The sequence below is a fragment of the Doryrhamphus excisus genome, chromosome 19, assembly GCF_030265055.1.
Source record: "Doryrhamphus excisus isolate RoL2022-K1 chromosome 19, RoL_Dexc_1.0, whole genome shotgun sequence".
NCBI classification, from domain to species: domain Eukaryota; kingdom Metazoa; phylum Chordata; class Actinopteri; order Syngnathiformes; family Syngnathidae; genus Doryrhamphus; species Doryrhamphus excisus.
This window is the reverse complement of record NC_080484.1, coordinates 14,829,336-14,848,313: the sequence shown is the minus strand read 5'-3', so window position 1 is coordinate 14,848,313 and position 18,978 is coordinate 14,829,336. Positions and strand designations below refer to the sequence as shown.

Below are 18,978 nucleotides of genomic sequence, written 5' to 3'. Positions count from 1 at the left end.
TAAGTCATGTCTTGTTCACATCCTATCTTCTAAACACTATTCCATGATAGCGACAAGGCTGTAAAACAGGGTTCTCAAACTCAATTTACATGGGGGCCACTGGAGCTAGGGTTGGCAAGGCTGGGCCGCATTTTTCTTTTTCGGCACAAAATAAGATGAAAAATAAATAAACATATCAAGAATAAAGAAAATCAATCAATCAGTAATAAATAAATATAATAATAATAATAAAACGGCAAATAATAAAAACTTAAGAAACCACATATAGTTGGTGGGTAGACAAATGATTTTTTTCAGATTAAAATGAACAAAGCATTATTAGAGCCCTGTAGACATGACAAAACACGACTATAGTCACATTTATACTCTTTTTATTTACAACATATTGCGCAACTGCAGGGTCTTGAGACACATGCTAACTCGCAAACTAGAGAGCTTAGCGACCTAAACGGTAGCCTTCAAGTTATTTCCTTTAAACTTAAATAGACAAAAAACTTACCACTTCCACACGGATAGGGAGGATAACTATTAACAGTTATTTAACCTTTAACATGAACATTAATCAAACGTAATAATTTTTTTCTGGGTACATGATACCATACAGTAAACTTTCATATCAAGGCGGGGGCCTCAAACTAGTGTCCTGCGTGCCACATTTGGCCCGTGGGCCGCATGTTTGAGACCCCTGCTGTAAAGCATCATACATTTATTGAAACATCTTTTCACCGACATATGTATGTTTACTGTGGGGGGGCGGGGCTATAAAGAGCCCTTTACGCTCATTAAGAAGCTTATTTCATAGAATAATTGGAGGAGAATAATAATAATAATAATAATAATAATAATAATAATAATTTGAGTCATTGTTCTGAAGGCCACCAATCGTCATCTCCATGTCTTAAGAGGTTTAAGTCCATGTTCTAAAAGTTGACACATGGCTGAAATCTTGGCTATAATGACTGTAAACATCCTCTGTCTCCTACACCGCCATCTTTGTTTACCTGAGTGATAGTACTGAGAAACACAATTGAATTGAAAAAAATAACTTGATATCGTTAAATATCGTTGAGGTGGTTTATGCGTGAACATATGTACATGACAGACGGGCGTATAGTGTTTCAAAGTTATTTCTCTTGGACATTTGACGGCGGATAGAAAGTTCACAAGGTCACGGTTGAGCCACGGGTGACACGACTCCATGCAGTCTAAGCTGATTTTCACCAGATACTCGTAGTTTCCATTGCTCATGCAAGGGCTGCAAAGCATCTTAGCGCACAAGTGCTGATTTACACACCACATGCACGCTCCAATCAAGTGGAGAGCAACCGTGCGCTAAAGCTTGCTGGACTCGTGCTATATATCATAATGGGCATACACAAGCATGCTATAGATCATCATTATTATACACAAGCATACTATATATCATCATCATTATACACAAGCATACTATATATCATCATCATTATACACAAGCATACTATATATCATCATCATTATACACAAGCATACTATATATCATCATCATTATACACAAGCATACGATATATCAGTCATACACAAGCATGCTATATATCATTATGCACAGCATACTATATATCATCATAATACTACTATATATATCATCATAATAATACACAAGCATGCTACATATGCTATATAGATAATGTACAGGATGGTGTACATGATTATGTACTTGATGGTGTACTTGGTAATGTACATGATGGTGTACTTGATAATGTACTTGATGGTGTACATGATTATGTACTTGATGGTGTACTTGGTAATGTACATTATGGTGTACATGATTATGTACTTGGTGATGTACATGATGGTGTACTTGATGGTGTACATGATAATGTACTTGGTAATGTACATGATGGTGTACTTGGTAATGTACTTGATGGTGTACATGATAATGTACTTGGTAATGTACATGATGGTGTACTTGGTAATGTACATGATGCTCTACTTGATGGTGTACTTGGTAATGTACATGATGCTCTACTTGATGGTGTACATGATTATGTACTTGGTAATGTACATGATGGTGTACTTGATGGTGTACTTGGTAATGTACATGATGATCTACTTGATGGTGTACTTGGTAATGTACATGATGGTGTACATGATTATGTACTTGGTAATGTACATGATGGTGTACTTGATGGTGTACTTGGTAATGTACATGATGGTGTACTTGGTAATGTACTTGATGGTGTACATGATTATGTACTTGGTAATGTACATGATGGTGTACTTGATGGTGTACTTGGTAATGTACATGATGGTGTACTTGATGGTGTACATGATTATGTACTTGGTAATGTACATGATGGTGTACTTGATGGTGTACTTGGTAATGTACATGATGGTGTACTTGGTAATGTACTTGATGGTGTACATGATTATGTACTTGGTAATGTACATGATGGTGTACTTGATGGTGTACATGATAATGTACTTGGTAATGTACATGATGGTGTACTTGATGGTGTACTTGGTAATGTGCATGATGGTGTACTTGATGGTGTACTTGATGGTGTACATGATTATGTACTTGATGGTGTACTTGGTAATGTACATGATGGTGTTCATGATGGTGTACTTGATAATGTACATGATGGTGTACATGATGGTGTACTTGATAATGTACATGATGATGTACTTGATGGTGTCTTTGATAATGTACTTGATGGTGTACTTTATGTTTACTTGACAATATTATATGATGGTGTACATAATCCAGCAATACCACACAGATTAAATACTCCACTCCAAAAAATGTTTTTTTTTTGGTTTACAACCGAGGCCGAATAGCCGCACGCGGATCGGCAGCCACAGGTTGCTGACCCCCAGCCTGTTAAAAGTGTGGAAAAAGCAGTGAGGTATTACTGTTCTACTGTATTGCTGATGCTTGTTCTATCATCTAACAACGCTGAGGGGATCCTTTTATTGCCACGGGTAGAAATAATCTGTGTGATGCTGCGGTAATCCAGTGTGTTATTTAAGCGGCCAGGACCAGGATGAGGATTCTCTCTCCCGCGCCGTGCGAGCAGAGAGATGAGAAATGAGGACTCGTTCTCCCTCACATGAGAAACATGACCTGCGTGAGGCGTGAAGGCGCCATGAAAGATCTCAGCTGTGGATTTGTCTCCTCACCATGCACGGTCTGAGCCAAACCGTGGTCTTCCTTTTGTGCCTGCTGGCCAGCGGGGAATGCCGGAAGAACCGACACCGGATGCCCAGATGGACCGGAGCTCTGGACACGCAGAAACACGGCACGTAAGTTCTTTACGCTACTTTGGGTTTGAACGCTTGGCGGAAATGGAGCACATAGAGTAGCTTCTTTTCTAAGGGGGGGGGCACTATGAAAGCTTTATGGGGATTTCAAGTCACATGACCGTCACATGAGCAGGACAAAAGGAAGAGCATATCTAGGGAATAGAAATCGGAATCAATGTTGCCAAAAAATGATGGCTGACAGGGTCAGAGGGCAAAGGGGGGGGGTGAATCTCTGAATCAGCACTTTATGGTGGTGGGGGGGTCCGAGTCATCCTAGGACCATGTCTGGGACCACATGTACCCTGGTAGGGTCTCCAAACGCGGGTCCGAGGTGATGGTTGGAACCAAAACTGATTCCAAAGACCCTATTGAAGAAAGGCGGTAGCGCGGGGGGGGATCTTTAAATCAGCACTTTATGGTGTTGGGGGGGGTGTCCGAGTCATCCTAGGACCATGTCTGGGATCACGTGTCCCTGGTAGGATCTCCAAACGCGGGTCCGAGGTGACAGGTGGGACCAAAACTGATTCCGAATACGCTAATGAAGAAAGGCGGTGGTGGGGGCGGGGGGGTGGGGGGGGGGGGTGAATCTGTGAATCAGCACTTTATGGTGGTGGGGGGGTCCGAGTCATCCTAGGACCATGTCTGGGACCACATGTACCCTGGTAGGGTCTCCAAACGCGGGTCCGAGGTGATGGGTGGAACCAAAACTGATTCCAAAGACCCTATTGAAGAAAGGCGGTAGCGGGGGGGGGGGGGCGGGATCTTTGAATCAGCACTTTATGGTGTTGGGGGGGGGGGTCCGAGTCATCCTAGGACCATGTCAGGGATCACGTGTCCCTGGTAGGATCTCCAAAGGCGGGTCCAAGGTGACGGGTGGACCAAAACTGATTCCGAAGACCCTAATGAAGAAAGGCGGTGGGGGGGGGGGGGGGGTGAATCTTTGAATCAGCACTTTATAGTGGTGGGGGGGGGTCCGAGTCATCCTAGGACCATGTCTGGGACCACATGTACCCTGGTAGGGTCTCCAAACGCGGGTCCGAGGTGACGGGTGGGACCAAAACTGATTCCGAAGACCCTAATGAAGAAAGGCGGTGGGAGGGGGGGGGGGGGGGGGTGAATCTTTGAATCAGCACTTTATGGTGGTGGTGGGGGGGTCCGAGTCATCCTAGGACCCTGTCTAGGACCACATGTACCCTGGTAGGGTCTCCACAAATGCGGGTCCGAGGTGACGGGTGGGACCAAAACTGATTCCGAAGACCCTAATGAAGAAAGGCGGTTGGGGGGGGGTGAATCTGTGAATCAGCACTTTATGGTGGTGGGGGGGTCCGAGACATCCTAGGGCCATGTCTGGGACCACATGTACCCTGGGAGGGTCTCCAAACGTGGGTCCGAGGTGACGGGTGGGACCAAAACTGATTCCGAAGACCCTAATGAAGAAAGGTGGTGGTGGGGGCGGGGGGGGGGGGGGGGTGAATCTTTGAATGAGCAATTTATGGTGGTGGGGGGGGGGGGGTTCCGAGTCATCCTAGGACCATGTCTGGGACCACGTGTCCCAAGGGTCTCCCAAGCCGGGTCCTAGGTGACGGGTGGGACCAAAACTGATTCCGAAGACCCTAATTAAGAAAGGCAGGGGGGTGGGCGCACCTTGCCCAGACGTGGGATACTGGGACCTCACCCTGGGGCCAGGCCCCGGGGGAGGCGTCTGGTGGTACAGCCTGAGGAAGCCACACAGAATCTCCCCCGTAGACCCGGGGTGGGTGGCGGTCGAGGGCGGACGTCTTAGGCACCCAAATTTTTTTTTCCAGCAACAATTTTACAAAATGAAGTCAAAATATGAAGAAAAAAAGTTCAATTCCATCCAAAAAAAAGTTCTCATTTGACCAGAATGCTTTTGGCTTTTCATTTCATTGATGGAGATTTTATCCACGAAGCCGACAAACTGGTAAAATATGTGAAGAAATTAAATATAAATTATAAAAATTATAGGATTTAAATTTGGAATAAACTAAAACAGGTTTCATGGGGGCCCGAGATCACCTCTCATTCATAAGGAATGGATGTTTTTAACTATTTTATTCCAAAAGAAAATAAAATATACTGTATGAATATCAATGCATGGTCGCATGACTCAAACCCAAACTGAAGGTCACGTGATCACGTGGGCAAGATAGTGGAGCCCGAGGTGGTCCTGATGCTGCGTCATCAGTAGCTAAATGTGCTAAGTGGAGCGCCCTGCAGGTGGAAAAAGGTCAACACAAGTCAAAGACGTACTTCTCATGTCAGGCTTAGCGTTCAGAAGCAAATCAGTAGGGATGAAATATTTCTTTTCTTCTTCTTCTTCTTCTCTAACACTTCATCACATGGTCTGAATGATCTCATCCTTTCAGCTCCTTGGCAAAGAAACCTCCAGATGTGACCAAGTCCCGCAAAATGAAGACGGAGCATCTCATCAAAGTAGATGACCACGACTTCACCATGAGACCAGCGTTTGGAGGTGCTCTTCTCCCCTGTTTTTCTCTCTTGACACGTCTGTTCGTGCTCCACATCGGGATTGTGGATGACTGAAGTGCAGAACAAAACCAAAACGAGGCGAAATCAAGGTCGTTTTTTTTTTTGTTCCAGAGGCGGCACGGTGGTTTAGTGGTTAGCGTGCATACCTCACAGCTAGGAGACCAGGGTTCAATTCCACCCTCTTTTCTCCGGGTGCTCCGGTTTCCTCCCACATTCCAAAAACATGCTAGGTTAATTGGCCACTTCAAATTAACCATCCATAGGTATGAATGTGAGTGTGAATGGTTGTTTGTCTATATGTGCCCTGTGATTGGCTGGCCACCAGTCCAGGGTGTACCCCGCCTCTCGCCTCGAGACATCTGGGATAGGCTCCAGACATTTAGATATAAAGACTAGGTGTAAGCATGCTAATGTTAGCATTGCTAACATGCCAACATTAGCATAGTAGCATTTATTTCCCATTTTCATAGCTAGATACATATATAAACCCTTGGCAATATTGTGGTATATGTTAGCATGTTAGCATTGCTAACATGCCAACATTAGCATAGTAACATTTATTTCCCATTTTCATAGCTAGACACATATATAAACCCTTGGCAGTATTGTGGTATATGTTACCATGTTAGCATTGCTAGCATGCTAATATCAGCATGGTAGCATTTTTTTTTACCATTTTCATAGCTGGACACTTCTGTGAAGACTTACTACTATTATGCTATGTTAGAATGTTTGCATGCTAACCATAGCAATTTAAATATGTAAATAAACTAGGGCGACTTCACCAGGCCACCAGTCCAGGGTGTACCCCGCCTCTCGCCCCGAGACAGCTGGGATAGGCTCCAGGAAAAGCGGTAGAAAATGAATGAATGAATGAATGAATCTGTTCCAGACACTCTCAAATATCAACACAAACTACATTTTCATGTATAATTCTATATAATTTTCAAGTATAATTCTAGTATCCCATCCAGAAAACAACATGAAATACTTCGAAATAAGGAATGAATGGGATTGAGTGGTATTTTTCAGCGTCTTTTTTAAGCCCGTCATGAGCATCCATGGATGATGGAGGCGGGGCTCACCCTGGACCGGTGGCCAGCCAATCACAGGGCATGATGGATTCATCAAACTATAAAAAAAAGTACAAAAGCAGACGATCATAGAAACAACAAGGTAGTACAAACCAAGAATTTCTATACATTATTTACAGCTGCGTATTTTTTATTGCACAGTTTATTGCACAGGATTGTTGGCGAGGTTTATATTCTGGATTCACATGCTTCGGATGTATCATCCTGTCACTAATGCAGCTCTTTGTGGAGGCCGGGCTTCTCGTGAGTGGCTACAGAGTGCTAGCAGTTAGCCTGGTTAGCCAGCATACGCTAACACAAAAGCGGTGCTTTGAGGCCACAGCCCCAGTGTGGGAATAATATCGATAATATCGATGGGCTGGTGAAATGTCTTACCGTGACAGGTTTAAGCTCGTGAAATTGCTTCCATTCGGAACGTTCTTTGGCCCCATGGCTGGTCTTGTAGCAGTCGCACTCAATAAAAACTAGTTACGTACGAGCTGTAAGTCAACATTGAGTGTACTTTGACTTTGAGTGAGAGTGCAGAGAGGTCGAGTGTGGCTGGCATGTGGGATGTATTATTGCTTTTAATCCTCAGTAAAATAACACATTAAGCTTGTTGGTAATCCGCATGGAAGGAAGGGGTGGGGTGGGGGGGGGGTACCGTGTTTACCATACTCAAGTTGTTATGTGCTTTTTCTGAAAGTGCCATGGCTTAGTGATGTGGCAGCTTTAGCACAGGTCACAAGGTCAGACACCATATTTCATATTCCTACACCGCTGTTTCTTTTCCAGCACTCTTTTCACGTATAGATTTTTTTTAGAACGACGTAGCATAGCATAGCATAGCATAGCATAGCATATGAACATTTCTTCATTTGATGGATACGATTAAGTATGGGATTATGTTATTATGTTATTATGGGGTTGTGTGTGGTAGTGTGATGTACAATGATTGTGTATGGGAGGCACACTACACTACATTGTTGTGTGTGTGGTAGTGTGATGTACAATAATTGTGTATGGGAGGCACACTACACTACATAGTTGTGTGTGTGTTTGTGTGTGGTAGTGTGATGTACAATGATTGTATATGAGAGGCACACTATACTACATAGTTGTGTATGTTTGTGTGTGGTAGTGTGATGTACAGTGATTGTGTATGAGTGGCACACTACACTACATAGTTGTGTATGTTTGTGTGTGGTAGTGTAATGTACAATGATTGTGTATGGGAGGCACACTACACTACATAGTTGTGTATGTTTGTGTGTGGTAGTGTTATGTACAATAATTGTATATGGGAGGCACACTACACTACATAGTTGTGTATGTTTGTGTGTGGTAGTGTGATGTACAATGATTGTGTATGGGAGGTACACTACACTACATAGTTGTGTGTGTGTTTGTGTGTGGTAGTGTGATGTACAGTGATTGTGTATGTGAGGCACACTACATAGTTGTGTATTTGTTTGTGTGTGGTAGTGTGATGTACAGTGATTGGGTATGGGAGGCACAGTACACTACATAGTTGTGTGTGGTAGTGTGATGTACAATGATTGTGTATAGGAGGCACACTACACTACACAATTGTGCGTGTTTGTGTGTGGTAGTGTAATGTACAATGATTGTGTATGTGAGGCACACTACATAGTTGTGTATGTGTTTGTGTGTGGTAGTGTGATGTACAATGATTGTGTATGGGAGGCACACTACACTACATAGTAGTACGGTTTTGAGGGATAACCTGACCTGCTCAGTCTATGTGTGCTTCTGTTTCAAAGGTCCTGCCATCCCTGTGGGTGTGGATGTCCAGGTGGAAAGTTTGGACAGCATCTCTGAAGTTGATATGGTATGCAAAGATGTCAACTTAAAGTGACAAAAGTCACACCAAAACATGTTGGAAAAAAGCAATAACATTCAAATAAAAAGTACTCAGGTGCACTTCAAGGATAAGTGCACCTGAACAACGTTCAACGAGAAAAGCACTCAGAGAGCGCAGACCTCTACCAAGCGCCATCGTCTCCCCCCTATATTGTGATTTACAGCATTTTTCAAGAGTATTTGGAGAGCAGTGCAGTCTGGCGCAGCACCGCGCACCTACGCCTCTATCCCTCTCACCAGCGCAAGTGGCAAAGAGAGAGGAGAGAAGGCATGAGAGGGTTTAACACAGCCGAGTGTCGTCTTAACCAAACAAATGAAGGCCTCTCATTGACTTTAAATGCCGGACTGGACTAGACTGGACTGGACTGAACTGGACTAGACTGAACTGGACTGGACTGGAGTGGACTGGACTGACATCAGAGGCCACCATGCGTCATTCACCACATACGCCACCTGGTGGGACGTGTCATCTGTTCTTGACCGTTACATTAAACACAGCAGCAGGCTAACCCAAGCATCTTACTTTTTCACGTTTCCCACCAGCATTCCTGGTCCACATGGCCAAATAGGAGAACCTTTGATGCTATATTGGTGCTATCTCCTCTTCATCCTCCTTTAGGAAACATGAACAGTAAAAAAAATATCTACAGCCAACTTTATATTCATCCTTGTTTTTACTTGTTGTTCATTATTAATGAATTATTATTAATGGATATTATTAATAATACTAGTCTATACTGCATGTTGTCAGTATAAGCTGCAGACTGCTTAATGATGATATCTTTTGTCTACAAAACAACAGGATTTTACCATGACTCTGTACCTGAGGCATTATTGGAAGGACGAGCGGCTGTCATTCACCAGCAGCACCAACAAGAGCATGACCTTCGATGGGCGCCTTGTGAAAAAGATCTGGGTCCCCGATGTCTTCTTTGTCCACTCCAAGAGGTCCTTCATCCACGACACCACCACAGACAACATCATGCTGCGTGTCTTTCCCGATGGACACGTCCTTTACAGTCTCAGGTGTGGACCAGCCCGACATCTTCAGACAGGACTTAGTACTTCCAGACTAAGACAGGATTTACTTCCAGACTAAGACAGGATTTACTTCCAGACTAAGACATGACTTACTTCAAGACTAAGACAGGACTTACTTCAAGACTAAGACATGACTTACTTCAAGACTAAGACAGGACTTACTTACAGACTAAGACAGGACTTACTTCAAGACTAAGACAGGACTTACTTCAAGACTAATACAGGACTTACTTCCAGATTAAGACAGGATTTACTTCCAGACTAAGACATGACTTACTTCAAGACTGAGACAGGACTTCCTTCCAGACTGAGAGAGGACTTACTTCCAGACTAAGACAGGATTTACTTCCAGACTAAGACAGGACTTCCTTCCAGATTAAGAAAGGACTTACTTCCAGACTAAGACGGGACTTACTTCCAGACTAAGACGGGACTTCCTTCCAGCCTAAAACAGGATTTACTTCCAGACTAAGAAAGGACTTCCTTACGGACTAAGAAAGGACTTCCTTACGGACTAAGACAGAACTTACTTCCAGACTAAGACAGGATTTACTTCCAGACTAAGACAGGATTTACTTCCAGACTATGACAGGACTTTTTTCCAGACTAAAACAGGATTTACTTCCAGACTAAGACAGGACTTCCTTCCAGACTAAGACAGGACTTCCTTCCAGACTAAGACATCACTTCCTTCCGGACTAAGACATCACTTCCTTCCAGACTAAGACGGGACTTCCATCCAGACTAAGACAGGACTTACTTCCAGACTAAGACAGGACTTACTTCCAAACTAAGACAGGACCTACTTCCAGACTAAGACAGGACCTACTTCCAGACTAAGACAGGACCTACTTCCAGACTAAGACAGGACCTACTTCCAGACTAAGACAGGACTTACTTCCAGACTAAGACAGGACTTTCCTGTCTGTACTCTATGTGCTGTACTGTTGTCAACATGGATGGATGGATGCTGACGTCATGGATACTTACTCTTTCTTTCTATTGCAACTGGACTGAGACGGACGTGTTCTCACGTTGTTTCTGTCCTTCTCACAGAGTGACCGTCACGGCAGCTTGTAACATGGACTTCAGTCGCTTTCCTCTGGATTCTCAGACGTGTTCACTGGAGTTGGAGAGCTGTGAGTTGAACATGGATCCAACCACCCATCCATCCATCCACTCATCCATCCATCCATCCGCCCATCCATCATCCGCCCAACCATCCATCCACCACCCCAGATACCTCAGCCACAGTGATGGAACTGTCCATGTATGTGTTCTCTATGGATGGTATGTCAATGGGATTGAGAAAATATTCAATGTATTAATATTGAATAGGGATGAGTCGTATACTCGTTATGAACGAGTATACGTTAGGAATAATGCATTTTTTTATCATCATGATTTCATGCATTCTTTTTCCAACTAGTCTGTGTACTATTTTGCAGACGCATACACAGATGAAGACCTGATGCTGTACTGGAAAAGTGGAGATGAGTCGCTAAGTACCGATGATCGCATTTCCTTGTCACAGTTCCTCATCCAGAAGTTCCACACCACATCTCGCTTGGCCTTCTACAGCAGCACAGGTACATGAGGAACATCTCACTCACACCGCTCAAGTCCACTTAGCACGAACAAAATCATATCATACACCAGCTGGCGATACGGATACCGATCCATACCGATACCAGCACTTCCTATGCTAAAATACTACAATAGTCATTTCAATAGACTAATATCCTGGCTGCTGATTGGATGAGCCAGGATGTAGGACTAGGCTTCTTTTGGTGTGGTTCCCTCGCTTTCGATAAGATAAGATAAAAAGTGTACTTAGAAGGTGGTAAACAGGTTTTCTATGTCTTATTTTCTCTTATTAAAGGTGACTATAGGGGTGTTATTTCATGTCTAGAGGGCTCTAAACATGTTAAGTGTATTTAGAAGGTGGTGAACAGGTTTTCCCTGTCTTATTTTCTCTTATGATGTCTACTATATTAGCTAATAGGAGTGTAAAGGTGACTATAGGGGTGTTATTTCATATCTAGAGGGCTCTAATTGTGTTAAAAAGTGTATTTAGAAGGTGGTAAACAGGTTTTATATGTCTCATTTTCTATTATGATGTCTACTGTATTGGGTTATAAGAGTGTAAAGGTGACTATAGGGGTGTTATTTCATGCCTAGAGGGCTCTAATCATGTTAAAAAGTGTATTTAGAAGGTGGTAAACAGGTTTTATATGTCTTATTTTCTCTTATTATGTCTACTATATTGGCTAATAGGAGTGTAAAGGTGACTATAGGGGTGTTATTTCATGCCTAGAGGGCTCTAATCATGTTAAAAAGTGTATTTAGAAGGTGGTAAACAGGTTTTCCCTGTCTTATTTTCTCTTATGATGTCTACTATATTAGCTAATAGGAGTATAAAGGTGACTATAGGGGTGCTATTTCATGCCTAGAGGGCTCTAAACATGTTAAGTGTATTTAGAAGGTGGTAAACAGGTTTTCCCTGTCTTATTTTCTCTTATTATGTCTACTATATTGTCTAATAGGAGTGACTATAGGGGTGTTATTTCATTTCCAGAGGGCTCTAAACATGTTAAAAAAGTGTATTTAGGAGGTGGTAAACTGGTTTTCCATGTCTTATTTTCTCTTATGATGTCTACTGTATTGGGTTATAGGAGTGTAAAGGTGACTATAGGGGTGTTATTTCATGTCTAGAGGGCTCTAATTATGTTAAGTGTATTTAGAAGGTGGTAAACAGGTTTTCCCTGTCTTATTTTCTCTTATTATGTTTACTTTATTGGCTAATAGGAGTGTAAAGGTGACTATAGGGGTGTTATTTCATGTCTAGAGGGCTCTAATCATGTTTAAAAGTGTATTTAGAAGGTGGTAAACAGGTTTTATACGTCTTATTTTCTCTTATTATGTCTACTATATTGGCTAATAGGAGTGTAAAGGTGACTAGAGGGGTGTTATTTCATGTCTAGAGGGCTCTAATTGTGTCAAAAAGCATTTAGGAGGTGGTAAACAGGTTTTATATGTCTTATTTTCTCTTATGATGTCTACTATATTGGCTAATAGGAGTGTAAAAGTGACTATAGGGATGTTATTTCATGTATAGAGGGCTCTAATCGTGTCAAAAAGCATTTAGGAGGTGGTAAACAGGTTTTCTATGCAACCAAAATATTGTTTCATACGAAATGCTACTTCAGGGAAATAGATTTAGGGTATTGCAGTGGAGTGCGGAAGTGTAGGCAGATGTTTCTTGGTGTTGCAGACAAAATGGAAGGTAAAGATTGTGTGTATCGAGGTTTGTGGAAGCATGTATAAAGATGCGGATTACAATGTGTGATGTTCCTCGGAAGCTGCTCATCCAAGCTATTCTCTGGTCTTTTTTTTTTTTTAGGCTGGTACAATCGCCTCTACATCAACTTCACACTCAGACGCCACATCTTCTTCTTCCTGCTGCAGACGTATTTTCCAGCCACACTGATGGTGATGCTGTCATGGGTGTCCTTCTGGATCGACCGGCGGGCCGTGCCAGCCAGAGTTTCCTTGGGTAATAAAAAGATGGGCTGAACCTCAGAGCTTGTATTGACAAAGTATCTCACAGTGCTCCTAAGTTGTCCTCCAGGTTCCTGGCAAGCTAGCTTAAGATGATTATGAGCAAGCAAATAGAGTAGCAGTGAGTTTTGAAGATGAGGTGATGTTGTGTGCAGGTATCACCACGGTGCTAACCATGTCCACCATCATCACCGGCGTCAATGCATCCATGCCGCGAGTGTCGTACATCAAAGCTGTGGACATTTACCTCTGGGTCAGCTTCGTCTTTGTCTTCTTGTCCGTCTTGGAGTACGCTGCTGTCAACTACCTGTCCACCGTCCAGGACCGCCGTGAACGCAAAATGAGAGAGCGAGCACAATCCCAGGTATAAATACTCACCTTTACTTCTATCATTATATGAGGCTGCACGGTGGTGGAGTGGTTAGCGTGCGGACCTCACAACGAGGAGACCAGGGTTCAATTCCACCCTTGGTCATTCTCCGGTTTCATTCCAAAAACATGCTAGGTTAATTAGCCACTCCAAATTGTCCATAGGTATGAATGTGAGTGTGAATGGTTGTTTGTCTATATGTGCCCTGTGATTGGCTGGCCACCAGTCCAGGGTGTACCCCGCCTCTCGCCGGAAGACAGCTGGGATAGGCTCCAGCAACCCCCGCGACCCTTGTGAGGAAAAAGCGGTAGAAAATGAATGAATTAATGAATTATTTATATGAGGCTGCACGGTGGATGAGTGGGTAGCGTGCAGACCTCACAACTAGGAGACCAGGGTTCAATTCCACCCTTGGTCATCTCTGTGTGGAGTTTGCATGTTCTCCCTGTGCATGCGTGGGTTTTCTCCGGGTACTCCGGTTTCCTCCCACATTCCAAAAACATGCTAGGTTAATTGGCCACTCCAAATTCAATGTGAGTGTGAATGGTTGTTTGTCTATATGTGCCCTGTGATTGGCTGGCGACCGGTCCAGGGTGTACCCCACCTCTTGCCCAAAGACAGCTGGGATAGGCTCCAGCAACCCCCGCGACCCTTGTGAGGAAAAAGCGGTAGAAAATGAATAAATGAATGAATGATTTATATGAGGCTGCACGGTGGATGAATGGTTAGCGTGCAGACCTCACAACTAGGAGACCAGGGTTCAATTCCACCCTCGGTCATCTCTGTGTGGAGTTTGTATGTTCTCCCTGTGCATGCGTGGGTTTTCTACGGGTACTCCGGTTTCATTCCAAAAACATGCTAGGTTAATTAGCCACTCCAAATTGTCCATAGGTATGAATGTGAGTGTGAATGGTTGTTTGTCTATATGTGCCCTGTGATTGGCTGGCCACCAGTCCAGGGTGGACCCCGCCTCTGGCCCAAAGACAGCTGGGATAGGCTCCAGCAACCCCCGCGACCCTTGTGAGGAAAAAGTGGTAGTAAATGAACGAATGAATTAATGATTTATATGAGACTGCACGGTGGTTTAGTGGTTAGCGTGCAGACATCACAACTAGGAGACCAGGGTTCAATTCCACCCTCGGTCATCTCTGTGTGGTCACTGTGTATGCGTGGGTTTTCTCCGAGTACTCCGGTTTCATTCCAAAAACATGCTAGGTTAATTAGCCACTCCAAATTGTCCATAGGAATGTGAGTGTGAATGGTTGTTTGTCTATATGTGCCCTGTGATTGGCTGGCCACCAGTCCAGACGTGTTTCCATTGCATATTTCCCTTCTGCCAGTCACTGCCCTGCACATGCGGCATATCCCAGACCAGAACCATGGCCATGCTGGACGGCGGCTACAGCGAGGCCGACACCAACAGCCTGGCGGGCTACACCGAAGAGCCGGTGGTGCCAGAGGAGGAAGACATGCGTGAGGTTCCGGAGAAGGCGGAACACATGGTGGTTCATCTGTCAGTGAGCAGCGAGTCCACCGCCACCAAGAAGAAGAAGAGCCTTCGTGGTCTCAACATCATCCAGAACACACACGCCATTGACAAATACTCACGCATGATTTTCCCTGGATCCTATATCTTCTTCAACCTCATCTACTGGTCCGTCTACTGCTGATTCCTACCCACACTATGCTCTACCTTACCATGCTGGATTCGCTACTACCAAGTAGTGTTAGGGTTCTTATCGACAACTTTTCTACCAAATGTCTGCTGCTTTGTGTTAAGGAAGCTTTTCTACGCAAATGGCATCTATCCCCTGGAAGCAACGTCAATGTCTACCGACTGATATCATCATCATCGTATCTACCAACTCATATCATTATGTCTACCAGCAGATATAATCATCATATCTACCAGCAGATATCATCATCATGTCTACCAACTGATATCATCATCATGTCTAGCAACTGATATCATCATAATCGTATCTACCAACTCATATCATCATCATCATATCTACCAACTCATATCATTATGTCTACCAACAGATATCATCATCATATCTACCAAATGATATCATTATCATGTCTACCAACAGATATCATCATCATATCCACCAACTGATATCATTATCATGTCTACCAACTGATATCATCATCATCATATCTACCAACAGATATCATCATCATATCCACCAACTGATATCAATATCATGTCTACCAGCAGATATCATCATCATGTTTACCAACTGATATCATCATCATATCTACCAACTGATATCATCATCATGTCTACCAGCAGATATCATCATCATGTCTACCAGCAGATATCATCATCATATCCACCAGCAGATATCATCATCTTATCTACCATCTGATATCATCATCATCATCATGTCTACCAGCAGATATCATCATCATGTCTACCAACTGATATCATCCTCATATCTACCAACTGATATCATTATCAGGTCTACCAGGAGATATCATCATCATATCCACCAGCTGATATCATCATCATATCTACCAGCCGATATCATCATCTTATCTACCAACTGATATCATCATCATATATACCAACTGATATCATCATCATGTCTACCAGCAGATATCATCATCATATCTACCAACTGATGTCATCATGTCTACCAACCCATATCATCATCACATCTACCAACAGATATCATCATCATGTCTACAAGCAGATATCATCATCATGTCTACCAACCCATATCATCATGTATACCAACAGATATTATCATCACATCTACCAACAGATATCATCATGTCTACCAACTCATGTCATCATGTCTACCAATAGATATTGTGTCTACCAGCAGATATCATCGTGTCGATCAGCAGATATTGGGTCTACCAACAGATATCATCGTGTCTATCAACAGATATCATCGTGTCTACCAGCAGATATCATCATGTCTACCAGCAGATATCATCATGTCTACCAGCAGATATCATCGTGTCTATCAGCAGATATCATGTCTACCAACAGATATCATTGTCTACCAACAGATATCATGTCTACCAGCAGACATCATGTCTACCAGCAGATATCATTGTGTCTACCAGCAGATTTGATTTTCCCGTTGAAAACGTTCCAACATCAACATTTTCCTCATTCCAAACCTTCCCAGTTTTGCCATCGTTTGCTCTTCAGCATTGACACACATTTTCTCCACAGCCGCTTTCTCTGCTGATGTTTAACGTTTCATCTTCATTTAGTCTTATTAAGAATATTGATCAGCTATTGATGGCTTTTTATTGTCTAGCTAAAATATGACCTGACTGACCTTGCTGTATCGCAAAGACAATAGATTTCTTTTAGGCCAGGATGCAACATTGTTGTAGAAGAATTTCAGCCATATTTGTATTTTTCATATCTACCCAAGCCGATTGTTGATTGGCTAGAAGCATTACAGAGCAATAAAAAGAAGCGACAACAAAGAGTTTTCTATTAGAGTCTTACTTGGACACGAGACACAGGAAGCCAATGACCTGGCTTGTCAGGACATGATGGATGATTGACAGGATGACACCTGGACTCTTCATGCTGTCCAAAGCTCACAACCAGACATACCATGATTTGGTTGTGCAACTTGTAAGTGTGTATCACTCATGATATCTGAGGTAAAGGTGACTATAGGGGTGTTATTTCATGTCTAGGGGGCTCTAATTATGTTAAAGAGTGTATTTAGAAGGTGGTCAAAAGATTTTCTATGTCTTGTTTTCTCTTATGATGTCTACTATATTGGCTAATATGAGTTTAAAGGTGACTATAGGGGTGTTATTTCATGTCTAGAGGGCTCCAATCATGTTAAAAAGTGTATTTAGAAGGTGGTAAACAGGTTTTTTATGTCTTATTTTCTCTTAACATGTCTACTATATTGGCTAATAGGAGTGTAAAGGTGACTATAGGGGTGTTATTTCATGTCTAGAGGGCTCTAATGTTAAAAAGTGTATTTAGAAGGTGGTAAACAGGTTTTCTATGTCTTATTTTCTCTTAACATGTCTACTATATTAGCTAATAGGAGTGTAAAGGTGACTATAGGGGTGTTATTTAATGTCTAGTGGGCTCTAATCATGTTAAAAGGTGTATTTAGAAGGTGGTAAACAGGTTTTCCAAGTCTTGTTTCTCTTATTATTTCTACTCTATTGGATAATTGGAGTGTAAATATGACTATAGGGGTGTTATTTCATGTCTAGAGGGCTCTAATCATGTTAAAAAGTGTATTTATAAGGTGGTAAACAGGTTTTCTATGTCTCATGTTCTCTTATGACGTCTTCTATGTTGGCTAATAGGAGTGTAAATGTGACTATAGGGGTGTTATTTCATGTCTAGAGGGCTCTAATCATGTTAAGAAGTGTATTTAGAAGGTGGTAAACAGATTTTCCATGTCTTATGATGTCCACTATATTGGCTAAAAGGAGTGTAAAGGTGACTATAGGGGTGCTATTTCCATGTCTAGAGGACTCTAATCGTGTTATATTAATAATCGACCTTGTTATATTTTGTGTGTTATTTTTATAATAGAACAATCTGCTGCTGCCCACACTGAAGATCTCCACATTTCTACTTTTTGTGTAATTTCTGTATTAATCATCGTTCATCCATCATTCAATTTTCATTGTCAATTTTGATATTTTTCACACATTCTGCTTTTTTCAGTCTCCTGCCTTCAGTCCCACCCAAGCTGGACTTGGTCTTCTGATCCACCAGCATCCACCAGCATGTTATGCTAGCTGTACTGTACTGGGTTTCACTGTTATACACAGTAATTACATAGATGTTGATTGGAGTGCATCAGTACACAAAAAGCATAAGCCAATGACAATCTGCAACACACTTGAATGCACCGTGACTGTAATAATGTAATTATTGCTTTTTTACGAGCTATCCTTGAAGGCACCATGGCTGCCTCGGCAGTTGTGCTTTTTTTTTTTGTACCGTGACTGCGCCGGTAGTTTTGCTGTTTTACGAGGTGTCTTTGAATACACCGTGACTATCCTGGTAGAATTGCTTTATTACGAGCTATCATTGAAAGCACCATGGCCGCCTGTGCAGTCGTGTGTTTTACAAGGTGTCCTTGAAGGCACTGTGACTGTACGGGTAACGTCGCTTTTTTTTCCGAGGCATCCTGGAAGGCACCGTGACTGCACTGATTGTATTGCTGTTTTACGAGATGTCTTTGAATACACCGTGACTGTCTGGCTGTATTGCCCTTTTAACGAGGTGTCCTCGAAGGC

The 18,978-nt window shown here is 42.7% G+C and overlaps 1 protein-coding gene across 1 annotated transcript; it reads left to right on the top strand.

Moving 5' to 3' along the window:
- Positions 1 to 2,991: 2,991 nt before the first annotated feature.
- gabrr2a (gamma-aminobutyric acid type A receptor subunit rho2a) lies at positions 2,992 to 18,223 on the top strand. Its single transcript, XM_058057449.1, has 9 exons — positions 2,992 to 3,282; positions 5,670 to 5,776; positions 8,651 to 8,718; positions 9,553 to 9,776; positions 10,848 to 10,930; positions 11,240 to 11,380; positions 13,195 to 13,347; positions 13,508 to 13,716; positions 15,063 to 18,223. The coding sequence occupies exons 1-9, from the start codon at positions 3,161 to 3,163 to the stop codon at positions 15,390 to 15,392; spliced, it is 1,437 nt and encodes a 478-aa protein (XP_057913432.1). The 5' UTR covers positions 2,992 to 3,160; the 3' UTR covers positions 15,393 to 18,223.
- Positions 18,224 to 18,978: the final 755 nt, after the last annotated feature.

Excerpts from the sequence above, each read along its gene's own strand:
- gabrr2a (XM_058057449.1), top strand. The coding sequence starts at position 3,161 with ATGCACGGTCTGAGCCAAACCGTGGTCTTCCTTTTGTGCCTGCTGGCC. Across the intron at positions 5,777-8,650 it reads CATGAGACCAGCGTTTGGAG|GTCCTGCCATCCCTGTGGGT; the intron begins GTGCTCTTCTCC and ends TCTGTTTCAAAG. Across the intron at positions 11,381-13,194 it reads GGCCTTCTACAGCAGCACAG|GCTGGTACAATCGCCTCTAC; the intron begins GTACATGAGGAA and ends TTTTTTTTTTAG.